We start from the raw sequence: 12,726 nt of genomic DNA, 5'->3' as shown, positions 1-12,726 counted from the left end.
CAGTCTATAGAAAAGAGCCCCAGGGAAAGGAAATCACTTAACACACGAACACATAAAGAGTATCTGAGATTTGTAGTTTTAAGAGACTTAACTTTTTGGCCTCGGTTTCAAATACAATATTTGTTCCAGAGGTCCAGGCCCACATCCAGAGCTTAGACTCTTGCTTCTGACATTACAGAGAATTCTTGAGAACTTCTTGGGAAACCTCTTCCTTGGGTCTGCTTAGTCTCAGTGCACAAAATTCATTAATCTGGCCTTTCCAATAGCCCTATCTAAACCAACGGAAATACAGCCTATATGCAGGAAGAGAAAGGTATTTTACCCCTGGATCACTATTTAATTCTATCTTGGAGGAACCACATTAAGAGTTGTTATTTCATAAATCTCATAACAACTCAAGTGTTAATCACAGATTCCAAAATAAAACCATGACTGCAAGCAATAATAGCCACAAAATTACTACCAACTCTTAACAAAGCTGCAGTTTACATAAACTTTTCACATCTTTAGTCTTATAATCCATTCAGCAACTCTATGAGATAAATATTATTATGTACCCATACTACAGGTAAGATAACTGAGGTGAAGAAAAGTAGAGCAACTTACCAAAGGTCACAAAATCAAGGATGGTGAATGGTGATAATCTCAAGTGCTTAAACTCCAACATAGATGCTTTTACATGCACTGTGCCTTCCCCATATTGCAGACTAAGTGAATATGAATGGACGTCATTAAATGTAAATTTGTTTTTTAAAAAAAGTTAAAAGAACTAAACAAATCAGTTCTACTAAAGCCATTAGTCTGAATATCTCTAGAATGGGAGTCTTCAAACAGTACACGGTGTCTGAGGACTTAGAAGATTTAAAGAGCACAGTCCAGAAGTCAAGAGACAATAGTTCAAATGCAGAGTCCATGCACTGCAACTATGTAGCATGTGACCTTGGACAAGTCCTTGACTCTCTGAGCACAACAGTATCAGGGTTGTACAGTGGAAAGCTCCCTGGAATCATAGAGGAGAACTACAATCCCAGATCAGCCACTCCCAACTAGATGATCTTAGGCAAGTTACTCAAACTGAGCTACCTCAGTTTACTGTCTACAAAGTGAAATATTTATCTCTCTGAAAAACTGGTATATTTCACAAACATCAAAGCTCCAAATGCAATATGTGGTAACTAAAAGGCATTCAATAAATAACAGCATGGTTATTTGCTGTTACTATTTTATGGTTATTACTATGTGTTAGTACTACTTGTTATTACTATTTTTATTACTATTGTTCTTATTTTAAGGATCAACTAAGATAAAGAAAATGTATGTGCTTTTTAAAAGCTACAGAGCTTTACAATTTACAATGAGTTATCATTAATAAAAGAAAATGTCAGAGTAAGATTTCCAACCCACTCATTAAGACAGAGAAACTGTGGCTAAGGAAAAAGAAGAACAAATCATATGATTTCATGAAATCAGAGATCACAGATTTGAGGAAATAAAGTGAAAAAAGAAGCTGTAACCCCATCCATCCTAATATTAACCCTATCTTTGTTCAAGTCCATTTGGCTTTCTGGTAGCATGGGAAATGAGTCTGACACTGCACGATGCAGTAAAGCCATCCAAGTTTCAGCACAAATCATTGACCTTATTTTTTTTTAAGATTTATTTTTAAGAAGCCCCTCTCATTGGTTCAGCAGAGCTAATCTGAGCTCAAGGCAGTAAAACACTCCAAACTTGGAGAGATAAACATTGACGTAGTCCAGTTTTAAAATTAACTTTGCTAAACTCTTCCCAAGCTTGGAGAATTCCACTTCAGTTGTGAAAATGAAGCCAGAAAAAGATTCCAAACTAAATGCTGCAAGACTTCTTATAATAAACCAAAGGCTCCAGATCCTAACCACAGGAACCAGGCTTTCCCACATGGAATTCGGCAACTCAGCGCCACCTATCACAGGCCCTCAATTACAGCTTCTAGCCATCGTTTACGCATCCCCTAAGGCACACACTGAAGCCTTGCTGGAGGTCAACATTAGGTAATGCCCACAGACATTCTACCCATTGACAGCTCAAATCTCAACCACTAACTCAACCACAGAGAACTCTTCTTTCTCATCTCCCAAATCCCCTTGGACCCCAAAACTACCCCTCTGGAAATTCTGGCTCCAAAAGTCTGGGTAGGACCCAGGTATCTGTATTTCAGAAAAGCACCATGGGTGAGTCAGATGTGTAATCTGGGTTGGGAACAACTAACGGAGATAGTATGTTGTGATGTAACAGATACTTTAGGAAGACTCGGTTCCACACTTATCCCTGCCAGTTTCCAACTGAGACCTTGATCAATTTACTTTTCTCTAAGCCTCAGCCTCCTCAACTGAAAATGAGTTGTTACAGATACCAGAGCAAACAAGAAATGAGGTGAGGTTTCCTTTATAAAAGAAAAAATCATTCATATTTGTATAGTGTTTTAGTTTAGAAAATGCTTTTACATCCACTACGTCAAATGACAAAAACCTACTCATGATATGGGATGGATAAGAATCATAATTATTCCCACTTTACAGTTAACAATACAGGGATTTAAATAGGTTAAAAGGACACCAAAAAAAATCACAGAGTTAATATGTTAGAGGTAGGGCTTAATCCAGGTTCTCTAAGTCCAATTCTAGCCCATTTCTCTGTATAGCTGGTATAAATTCTCAAATACTTTATGAAGGGCATACCACTTCAAAGACTGCCAACACAGGTATGTATGCTTCTAGGACTAAGTTAAGGACAAAGTGGCATGTCAACAAATGCTTACTGGTTGAACGACAAAATCAACAAGCACAAAATCAAGCTGAATAAAGTTTCCAAACAAAAGGAAAAAAAAAAGTATTTATTTCATTTTGATGTATGCATTAATTATAGCCATCTAAGGTCTTAAAGCAAAGGAGTGAAACCTGTGTGCTCAGGGTACGTGTAGGAAATCCAAAACTAGGGGGTGAAAGCGAAGCCACTAGATCATTTCACAAGAACTTCTTATAACTCTATGGTTTCTACCTCTATGCTTTGAATTTATAGAGCTACAGCTTTGATCTTGAGCTATGAGATTTATTTTCAGACCAGATTTGGCCTAGGGTTACTCAGCAAGGATTTCCAAAAGAACCTCTGCATCTACAGCTTTATTGCTGATCAAAGTACTTCACAATGGCCTAGTTTCGTTTCACATACAAATACAACCTGATCCAACTTCATCTCTATATCTCATTTACATAATTATAGGATTTCAAAACTGTAAGAGACTGTATATGTCTACTGGTTTGACTAATTTTTTATTTTTTAATTGTTTTTTATTGATTGAAAGATTCTTTAATTTCTATAGTGCTTTACAATTTTCAAACGTTTCACACACGATTTCTTTTCTTAACTTTTTATTTTATATTAGAGTATAGCCGATTAACAATGTTGTAATAGTTTCAAGTGTACAGCAAAGCAACTCAGCCATACATATACGTACATCCATTCTCACATGATCTCATATAATCCCATAGTAACCTTTTCTTTCCGTACACCTATATTGTCCCTTTCCCCTTCCTTTTCCCCACTGGTAGCCACTAGTTTGTTCCCTATATCTGTGTGACTCTAATATTTTAGAGGAAGGCACTGAAGTCCACAGATAAGTATCTGACCCAAACCAGGCAGCCAATTTATGAAAGAACCAAGAATACAACACCAATATCCAGAACCCCACCACCCCATTCAATACATAGTCATACCTTCAGTTCCCAATGATGTCTAAATGCTTCCATCAGCTGTTTTTTTTTTAACAGAGTTTTCTTGAGATATAATTCACATACTATACAATTCACCCAGAGAGCCTAAAATTCAGTGACTCAATACATTCAGAGAGCTGGGGAACCATCCTCACAATCAATTTTAGAACATTTTCATTACCCCAAAAAGAAATACCATACCTCTTAGCCATCAACCCCTAATCCCATTCACCTCCCCCTACAACCCTAGGCAACCACTCTTTCTACTTTTTGTCTATGAATTTGCCTGGATAATTCATATAAACAGAATCATACAATATGTGGTCCTTTGTGACTGGCTTCCTTCACTAATAACATTTTTAAGGTTCACCCATCCTGTAGCATGGGTCAGGACTTCATTTCTTTTTGTTACTAAATAACATTTTTTGTATGGATATATCACATTTTATTTAGCCATTCATCAGTTGATGAACATTTGAGTTGTTCCCACTTTTTGGCTATTATCAATAATGCTGCTATAAACATTCATGTACAAGTTTTTGTGTGGACATATGTTTTCATTCTTGGTAATAAAATAACTCTTCATATATTTTTGATATAAGTTCCTTATCAGATATATGATTTGGGAAATTTTTCTCCCATTTTGTAGGCTATCTTTTCACTTTCTTGATGAAGCACAAAAGTTTTAATTTTGATGATGCCTACTGACCAGGAATCTCATTCTTTCTGGTTTGTCAGTAAGAACAATTCCAATTTTTTATATTTTTAAAAGTCCTCTTTACTACACGTAGAAACTTGGGCTGAAGGCCTACTTATTTACAGAGATCAAGAATTATGGCTGATAAAGCAAAATATTAAAAATAAGCACACATCTAAAGTGAGGGATAAATGAAGTAGCTATACATATGGGAGAGGATTCTATGGTAGAGTAACATCACCTAGATTATAGTCCCTCACCTAGGAATTTGGCAGCTACTACATAAATGAATTAGCCAGAAAACAAAAGTTAAGCAACTTACATGTACCTCTTCTATCTAGACCCAAAAAGACCCCAAAAGGGGAAAGCATAAACATAAAGATGCAAACCCAATGTACTCAATAAAAGTTCTCAATAGTTCTCATTTCAGTTATTCAGTAATCACTTCCCATATGTAAGATCACTGTCTATTAGACATCTCTATGTCAAGGTATCTTAAATGCAAAGTGTCTAAAATTATCTTTGCACTTCAAATGCAATGTGTTTAATGTCATCATCCTTGCTGCTCTCCAACCATCAACCCTCCTGATTTGTTCCTCTTCTGTGTTCCCCTTGGTTAATGATATTATTATCTACCACCTCCCCTGATCTGTAGTTATGCAGGTATATTTTTCTGCAACATAAGACATTTTCTGCAATTCACCACTGTACCTGGCATATGTGGCCTACAGTTTCAGATTCCCAATTCTGATTTTGTCATGTAGTCTACTAGCTATGCCTCCCAGTTTCAAAGAAAGAGTAAGAGAAAGGGTACTAACATTTGAGTAGCTACTGTGCAGAAGGTACTACATTAGGAACTTTGCATGTAATCTTCACACAACAACCCTGTGAGAAATTATCCCAATTTTAGGAAAATTCCAATATTTCCTAGAGATAGGAAACTAAAAGTCAAAGGAGTTAACTGACACACCTAAGGTTAGAGAGCTAGTAAGTGATGAATCCAGGATTTGAACCAGGTCCACCTAAATCAGAAGCTCATAATAACTATTTACAGACAAAAGGTCAATTTTTTCAGCATACCACAAGAACAAAGCCCTGAGAACTTTACAGTACTTCATATCAACAGCCACTTAAATACCTGGGTGGTCAAACAAAAGTCATTTATCCATGTGGACATCCAAACCTCTATTTCACTATCTTGTTCATAGGATATCAGTGACTTTATCACTGTTAAAATCCTGATTATTCTAGAAGTTTTATTAGTAAAAAGGAAATGAACCCCGGCTTAATATGACTTTTCTTTTTTTTTGGCCATGCCGCATGGCTTGTGGGATCTTAGTTCCCTGACCAGGGACTGAACTCAGCCCACGGCAGTGAAAGTGCTGAGTCCTAACCACTGGACCACCAGGGAATTTCCCAGTATGACTTTTTCTTAGCAAACACATGCCAAGTCCTGCTTTCTTTTCTCAGCTATTACTTGTCTTCCTTACTGATATTTAATCTCCAAATCTGAGTTTAAGATCAGGACATATAAATAAAGAAGAGGCAATCAAGAATCTGGAAAGACATTTCAAATGAAACTAGTTTGGGGGAAAAACCATATGCAAATGAAGACATTTCAATACTTCTTATATTTTGTGAGGTCATAAACAGTTTAAGAACTTAAAAAGTAAGTAAATATATGGCTTCAGGTTGCCCAAAATCTGGCAACAGCATAATTATTTTCCTAGAATTTGCTCAGATATAGTTAATAGAGTATAAAAATGGGTCTATTTTCCTTCTGCCTTCAGTCATTTCAGGAAAAAAAGACAAGGAAAATATTTAATAAGAAAAAAGGGATTAAAGGAAAATTAAGTCAAGGAAAGGACAAATATTTTATTCAGGTTACAAAAAATTTTTTTTAAGTATACAAATGATGAGAAAGAAATGAAATACTGTACTTTTATCTCCAGGTAAGATGCTTCGATAAAATCGGTCCTTCTTTTTCTTCTCCTCTGGGTTTGGAGGCAGAGGTTTGGAACCATGGTTTAGGGTTCCAGCATCTTTGCTGCCAGCTCCAATCATAGTGCTGGTATTTCTCATCGGAGGGGCTGGGGGTTTGTCTTGAATGTCTAGGCCGTTATTTGACATTGTCACCACCACCAGCAGCTACTGGAATTAGAAAGAAGAACATACCTCTTTTATTATTTTTTGAGCAAAAGGAAGTATGTGTTGAAAATTTTAAAGGAATCTAAATTTTACAACCCTTCCTCCAGGACCCATCTCAAGCCCTTCCACTGCATACCATGACTACTGCTATCTTATTCAGTCCACCATACTCAAAGATGTAATACTTATTTTGTGCCAAGCACTGCTGAAAATTTACAAGGTTCTCACTTTTCTCTTCATTCTCCTATCTGAGGCATTGGAGAGCACAAAAAACAACCATGATGTGATTTAAAAGGCAGAAATTTGCCCCAGCTAAACTGAGTATGACCCTGTGCTACTTACAAGCTTTAGAGAAATTCCTTAACCATTTGGATTCCATTTATTCATTCACATGAAGATTAAATAAAACTGCCAACAGCACTCCACATGAGTTCTCTGCCAAGCTCTAATTTTGTTACTTCAGGAAAATCATTCCTTCTCTGGTAGGAACTGTATCACTATATCAAGGGTCAGGAAAGCTGCTGGCTTTGTAAACAATTTTACTGGAACACAGCCACATCCATTCATTTACATATTGTCTATAGCTTCTTTCAGGTTCCAAAGTCAAAGCTGAGTAGTTGCAACAGACCTAAAATATTTAGGTTCTTTACAAATCTACAGTATTTACTATCTGGTCCTTTACAGGAAAAGTTTGCTGACCCTGGCCTATATCATCTCTCCAGAATCTCCTGCCTCTGAAATTTCACCTTGTTCTAAATATATGGGTGATCAAGGCATTAACCATCTTGTCCTACATGGCACTGAATTTACAGGCAATTTCCAATGCTTCTAGGAAACAGAAGGAATAAAATCTAAAAGTAAGGGGAAAAAAAATCCCTATCACGTGGAACCAATGGTTTTAGTTAAGATAGATGTTATTACCTTAAATAAATGTGCTTGACAATAAATATGAATTCATCCAGAGTTAATAAAGCTTCTCATTATTCTTCCATATTACAACGGAAATCGTATCTTTAACCATGACTATTTAGAATGTAAGCTCCTTAGAGTTAAACACAACAGTGTTTTATATACTAAAGTTTCTAATTATTTTTTTTTTTAAAGTACATAATAATCACCAAGAACTTGTCAGAAATACAGATGCCCCTGTTTGACCCCCATAAATTCTGATTTAGTATGGCTGGGTTAAGGCCATAATTTTACAATTTTAAAACATAGTGATCCCAATGTCTGCCAGAATTGAATACCACTGCTTTAGAAGTCACTTATTTAAATGCTATGGACAAAATCTACATAAGTCTTTTTAACATTTTCTAATAAATGTGAAGCTAAATGATCCCTTGCATCCATTATTTCTCCTCAATCCTTTCTCCACAGGCCTTCAGTGATCTTAAAACACTCACACCTCTACATAAAACTCTTCAACTGAGACTTCCCTGGTGACGCAGTGGTTAAGAATCTGCCTGCCAATGCAGGGGACAAAGGTTCAAGCCCTGGTCCAGAAGGATCCCACATGCCGCGGAGCAACTAAGCCCGTGTGCCACAACTACTGAGCCTGTGCTCTAGAGCCAGCGAGCCACAACTACTGAGCCCATGCACTGCAACTACTGAAGCCCAAGCTCCTGGAGCCTGTGCTCCACAACAAGAGAAGCCCATGCACCGCAATGAAGAGAAGCCCCCACTCTCTGCAACTAAAGAAAGCCAGTGCAGCAAAAAAGACCCAACACAGCCAATAAATAAATTTATTTTTAAAAAAATAAACAAACAAAAAACCCTTCAATGACATCCCAGAATAAAAGCTAAAGTTCCTTAGCTTGCTTTTGAAGGCCCTCCCATTATTTAACCCATCCCACCCATCAGCTTTATTTCCCACCACTATCACTCCCTCTAATTCCTCTTACAATCTAGCTATACTCAACTTCTCCAACTTCTTCAAATATACTGTAGCTTTCACACTTTCGTTCCTTTGCATGTGCTGTTCCCTCTGCTTAGAATGCCAATTTCTGGGCTTCCCTGGTGGCGGAGTGGTTAAGAATCTGCCTGCCAAAGCAGGGGACACAGGTTCAAGCCCTGGTCCGGGAAGACATCCCACATGCCGCAGAGCAACTAGGCCCGTGCGCCACAACTGAGCCTGCACTCTAGAGCCCGCGAGCCACAACTACTGAGCTCACACACTGCAACTACTGAAGCCCGAGCGCATAGAGCCCATGCTCCGCAACAAGAGAAGCCACCGTAATAAGAAGTCCGAACACTACAATGAAGAGTAGCCCCCACTCTCCGCAACTACAGAAAGCCCGTGCACAGCAAAAAAGACCCTTCCTTGCCACTTAGGTCCTTTAGCCAAAAGCTTCATTGAATATAACTCCTTTTCAGGATCACAGTCCAGGATTCTGCCAAGAAAGGCTTCATCAACCTCTCTGATAAGGCTTTTCTTCATTTCTCAGTTTTTCCACTGTGTTTGGAGAACTCTAGGTGGTAGATATTCACTTTCAAAAAAATTCTAAATTATTAAACTTAAAGTCTGTTGTTGGAATACAATGTTTAAACCACATTCCAGCCCAGGTCATCTAGCCCATGCTTGAAAACATCCAGTGATACGAAATCTACAGTCTCACAAGTCAGCCTATTCTACCTTTGGTGACCTCATTTAGAGAGTTCTCACTTATATTAAGTTTTATCTTCTCACACTGAATTGCAATTATTTGTTTACACATTTGCCTCTCCCTACACTTCTCTTCCCTGCCAGACTTAAGACTATGAACTCCTCAAGAACAAAGTTCAGTCATTTTGCAATCCCCAACACCAGGCCTGGCACAGAACAGGTAATCAGTAAAGGTTTGTTGAAAATGAACAAACAAACAAATAAAAGAACAACAAATGAACAAACACTGCTTCCACCTATTACTCCTAATCCTATCTCAGGGCTACTCAGAAAACCCTATTGCTTCTTCCCTAGACAGAACTTTAGGTACCTGAAATCATTTCTCAAGAACCCCCAAAATCAATTTCCTCAACGCTAAATGTTGCCAGTACTTTCAACTCTACTCACAGAACACAAGTTTGTGCCTTCTTGAACCTTCCCTTTCAACTTACTTGGACTTAATATTTCTATACTACTTTCCAGTTTCTCTGAAGCCCTCCAAGACGTCCTTTCCTATGGCTTCTCCACAAGTCTTCACTGTACTTATATTTCATAGATCCACTCACAGGTCATTTTGTCCATCTATCTCTAGCACAATAATTAGCACATTTTAAAACCTACAGTATTTTAAACTTTGTTTATAGGAAAACAAGTCCAAAATTTCAATCTCGAGAGGAAAAAGAATAAATACAGTCAACTTTTTTTTTAATTTTTATTGGAGTATAGTTGATTTACAATGTTGTGTTAGTTTCAGGTGTACAGCAAAGTGGGTCAGTTATACATGTACATATACCCACCCTTTTTTTTTTTTAGATTATTTTCCCATATAGGACATTACAGAGTATTGAGTAGAGTTTCCTGTGCTATACAGCAAGTTCTTATTATCTATTTTACATATAATAGTGTGTATATGTCAGTCCCAATCTCCCAATTTATCCCTCCCCCCCTTATCCCCTGGTACCCATTTGTTTTCTCCATCTATGACTCGACTTCTGTTTTGTAAATAAGTTCATTTGTACCCTTTTTTTTTCAGATCCCACATATAAGCGATATCATATGATATTTGTCTTTCTGTGTATGATTGACTTAGTATAACATTCTCTAGGTCCATCCATGTTTCTGCAAGTGGCATTATTTTGTTCTTTTTTATGTCTCAGTAATATTCCATTGTATAAATGTACCACAACTTCTTTATCCATTCCTCTGTTGATGGACATTTAGTTTGCTTCCAAGCCCAAGCTACTGTAAACAGTGCTGCAGTGAACACTGGGGTACATGTATCTTTTTTTTTTTTTTTTTTTGGGAGGGGGTACACCAGGTTCAATCAACTGTTTTTATACACATATCCCCGTATTCCCTCCCTTCCTTGACGCCCCACCTCGAGTTCCCCCCACCCTCCCTGCCCCAGTCCTCTAAGGCATCTTCCATCCTCGAGTTGGACTCCCTTTGTTATACAACAACTTCCCACTGACTATTTTACAGTTGGTAGTATATATATGTCTGTGCTACTCTCTCGCTTCGTCTCAGTTGCCCCTTCACCCCCCGCCCCCTCCCATACCTCGAGTTCTCCAGTCCATTCTCTGTATCTGCATCCTTGTTCTTGTCACTGAGTTCATCAGTACCATTTTTAGATTCCGTATATGTGAGTTAGCATACAATATTTGTCCTTCTCTTTCTGACTTACTTCACTCTGTATGACAGATTGTAGTTCTATCCACCTCATTACATAGAGCTCCATCTCATCCCTTTTTATAGCTGAGTAATATTCCGTTGTATATATATGCCACATCTTCTGTATCCATTCATTTGTTGATGGGCATTTCGGTTGCTTCCATGTCCTGGCTATTGTAAATAGTGCTGCAATAAACATTATGGTACAAGTTTCTTTTGGGATTATGGTTTTCTTTGGGTATATGCCCAGGAGTGGGATGACTGGATCATATGGTAGTTCTATTTGTAGTTTTTGAAGGAACCTCCAAATTGTTTTCCATAGTGGCTGTACCAACTTACAGTCCCACCAACAGTGCAGGAGAGTTCCCTTTTCTCCACACCCTCTCCAACATTTGTTGTTTCCAGACTTTGTGATGATGGTCATCCTGATTAGTGTGAGGTGATACCTCATTGTGGCTTTGACTTGCATTTCTCTGATGATGAGTGATGTTGAGCATCTTTTCATGTGTTTGTTGGCCATGTGTATGTCTTCTTTGGAGAAATGTCTATTTAGGTCTTCTGCCCATTTGTGGATTGGGTTATTTGCTTTTTTGGTATGAAGCTGCATGAGCTGCTTGCATATTTTGGAGGTTAATCCTTTGTCCGTTGTTTCATAGGCAATTATTTTTTCCCATTCTGAGGGTTGCCTTTTAGTCTTGTTTATGCTTTCTTTCGCTGTGCAAAAGCTTTTAAGTTTCATGAGGTCCCATTCGTTTATTCTTGATTTTATTTCCATGATTCTAGGAGGTGGGTCAAAAAGGATGTTGCTTTGATGGATGTCATAGAGTGTTCTGCCTACGTTTTCCTCTAGGAGTTTTATAGTGTCTGGCCTTACATGTAGGTCTTTAATCCATTTGGAGTTTATTTTTGTGTATGGTGTTAGGAAGTGTTCTAATTTCATTCTTTTACATGTTGCTGTCCAATTTTCCCAGCACCACTTATTGAAGAGGCTGTCTTTTTTCCATTGTATACTTGTGCCTCCTTTGTCAAAGATAAGGTGCCCATATGTGTTTGGGCTTACTTCTGAGTTCTCTATTCTATTCCATTGATCTTCCTTTCTATTTTTGTGCCAGTACCATACTGTCTTGATCACTATGGCCTTGTAGGATAGTTTGAAGTCAGGAAGCCTGATTCCACCAACTCCATTTTTCCTTCTCAAGATTGCTTTGGCTATTCGGGGTCTTTTGCGTTTCCATACAAATCGTAAGATTTCTTGCTCTAGTTCTGTGAAAAATGCCATTGGTAATTTGATCGGGATTGCATGGAATCTGTAAATTGCTTTGGGTAGTACAGTCATTTTCACGATGTTGATTCTTCCAATCCAGGAACATGGTATGTCCCTCCATCTGTTTGTGTTGTCTTTGATTTCTTTCATCAATGTCTTAAAGTTTTCTGCATACAGATCTTTTGCCTCCTTAGGCAGGTTTATTCCTAGGTATTTTATTCTTTTGGTTGCAATGGTGAATGGGAGAGTTTCCTTAATTTCTCTTTCTGCTCTTCTGTTGTTAGTGTATAGGAATGCAAGAGATTTCTGTGCATTAATTTTGTATCCTGCTACTTTACTAAACTCATCAATGAGTGCTAGCAGTTTTCTGGTAGAGTCTTTAGGGTTTTCTATATATAATATCATGTCATCTGCAAAGAGTGACAACTTGACTTCTTCTTTTCCAATTTGGATTCCTTTAATTTCTTTTTCTTCTCTGATTGCTGTGGCTAACACTTCCAAAACTATGTTGAATAACAGTGGTGAGAGTGGACACCCTTGTCTTGTTCCTGTTCTTAGA

At 37.8% G+C, this 12,726-nt stretch overlaps 1 protein-coding gene across 11 annotated transcripts in view; it reads right to left on the bottom strand.

The window, feature by feature from the left end:
* Positions 1-12,726, bottom strand: part of PAK1 (p21 (RAC1) activated kinase 1) — a 137,268-nt gene that overhangs the window by 51,028 nt on the left and 73,514 nt on the right. For 8 of the 11 annotated variants that reach the window (XR_009055447.1, XR_009055448.1, XM_057748791.1 and 5 more), the window contains exon 2: positions 6,384-6,594. The exons of 1 other annotated variant lie outside the window; for it this stretch is intronic. Coding sequence is in view for 8 of the 10 variants with exons in the window: in XM_057748791.1 (XP_057604774.1) it covers positions 6,384-6,573 (190 nt within the window). In the remaining 2 variants the exon portion in view is untranslated. The remainder of the gene's footprint in view (positions 1-6,383; positions 6,595-12,726) is intronic. 2 more of the 11 variants (XM_057748793.1, XM_057748794.1) reach the window with 1 other exon arrangement.

This window comes from Hippopotamus amphibius, chromosome 9 (genome assembly GCF_030028045.1).
Source record: "Hippopotamus amphibius kiboko isolate mHipAmp2 chromosome 9, mHipAmp2.hap2, whole genome shotgun sequence".
Taxonomy (NCBI): domain Eukaryota; kingdom Metazoa; phylum Chordata; class Mammalia; order Artiodactyla; family Hippopotamidae; genus Hippopotamus; species Hippopotamus amphibius.
Note: the sequence above shows the minus strand (reverse complement) of the source record. Positions and strands in the feature narration are given on the sequence as shown.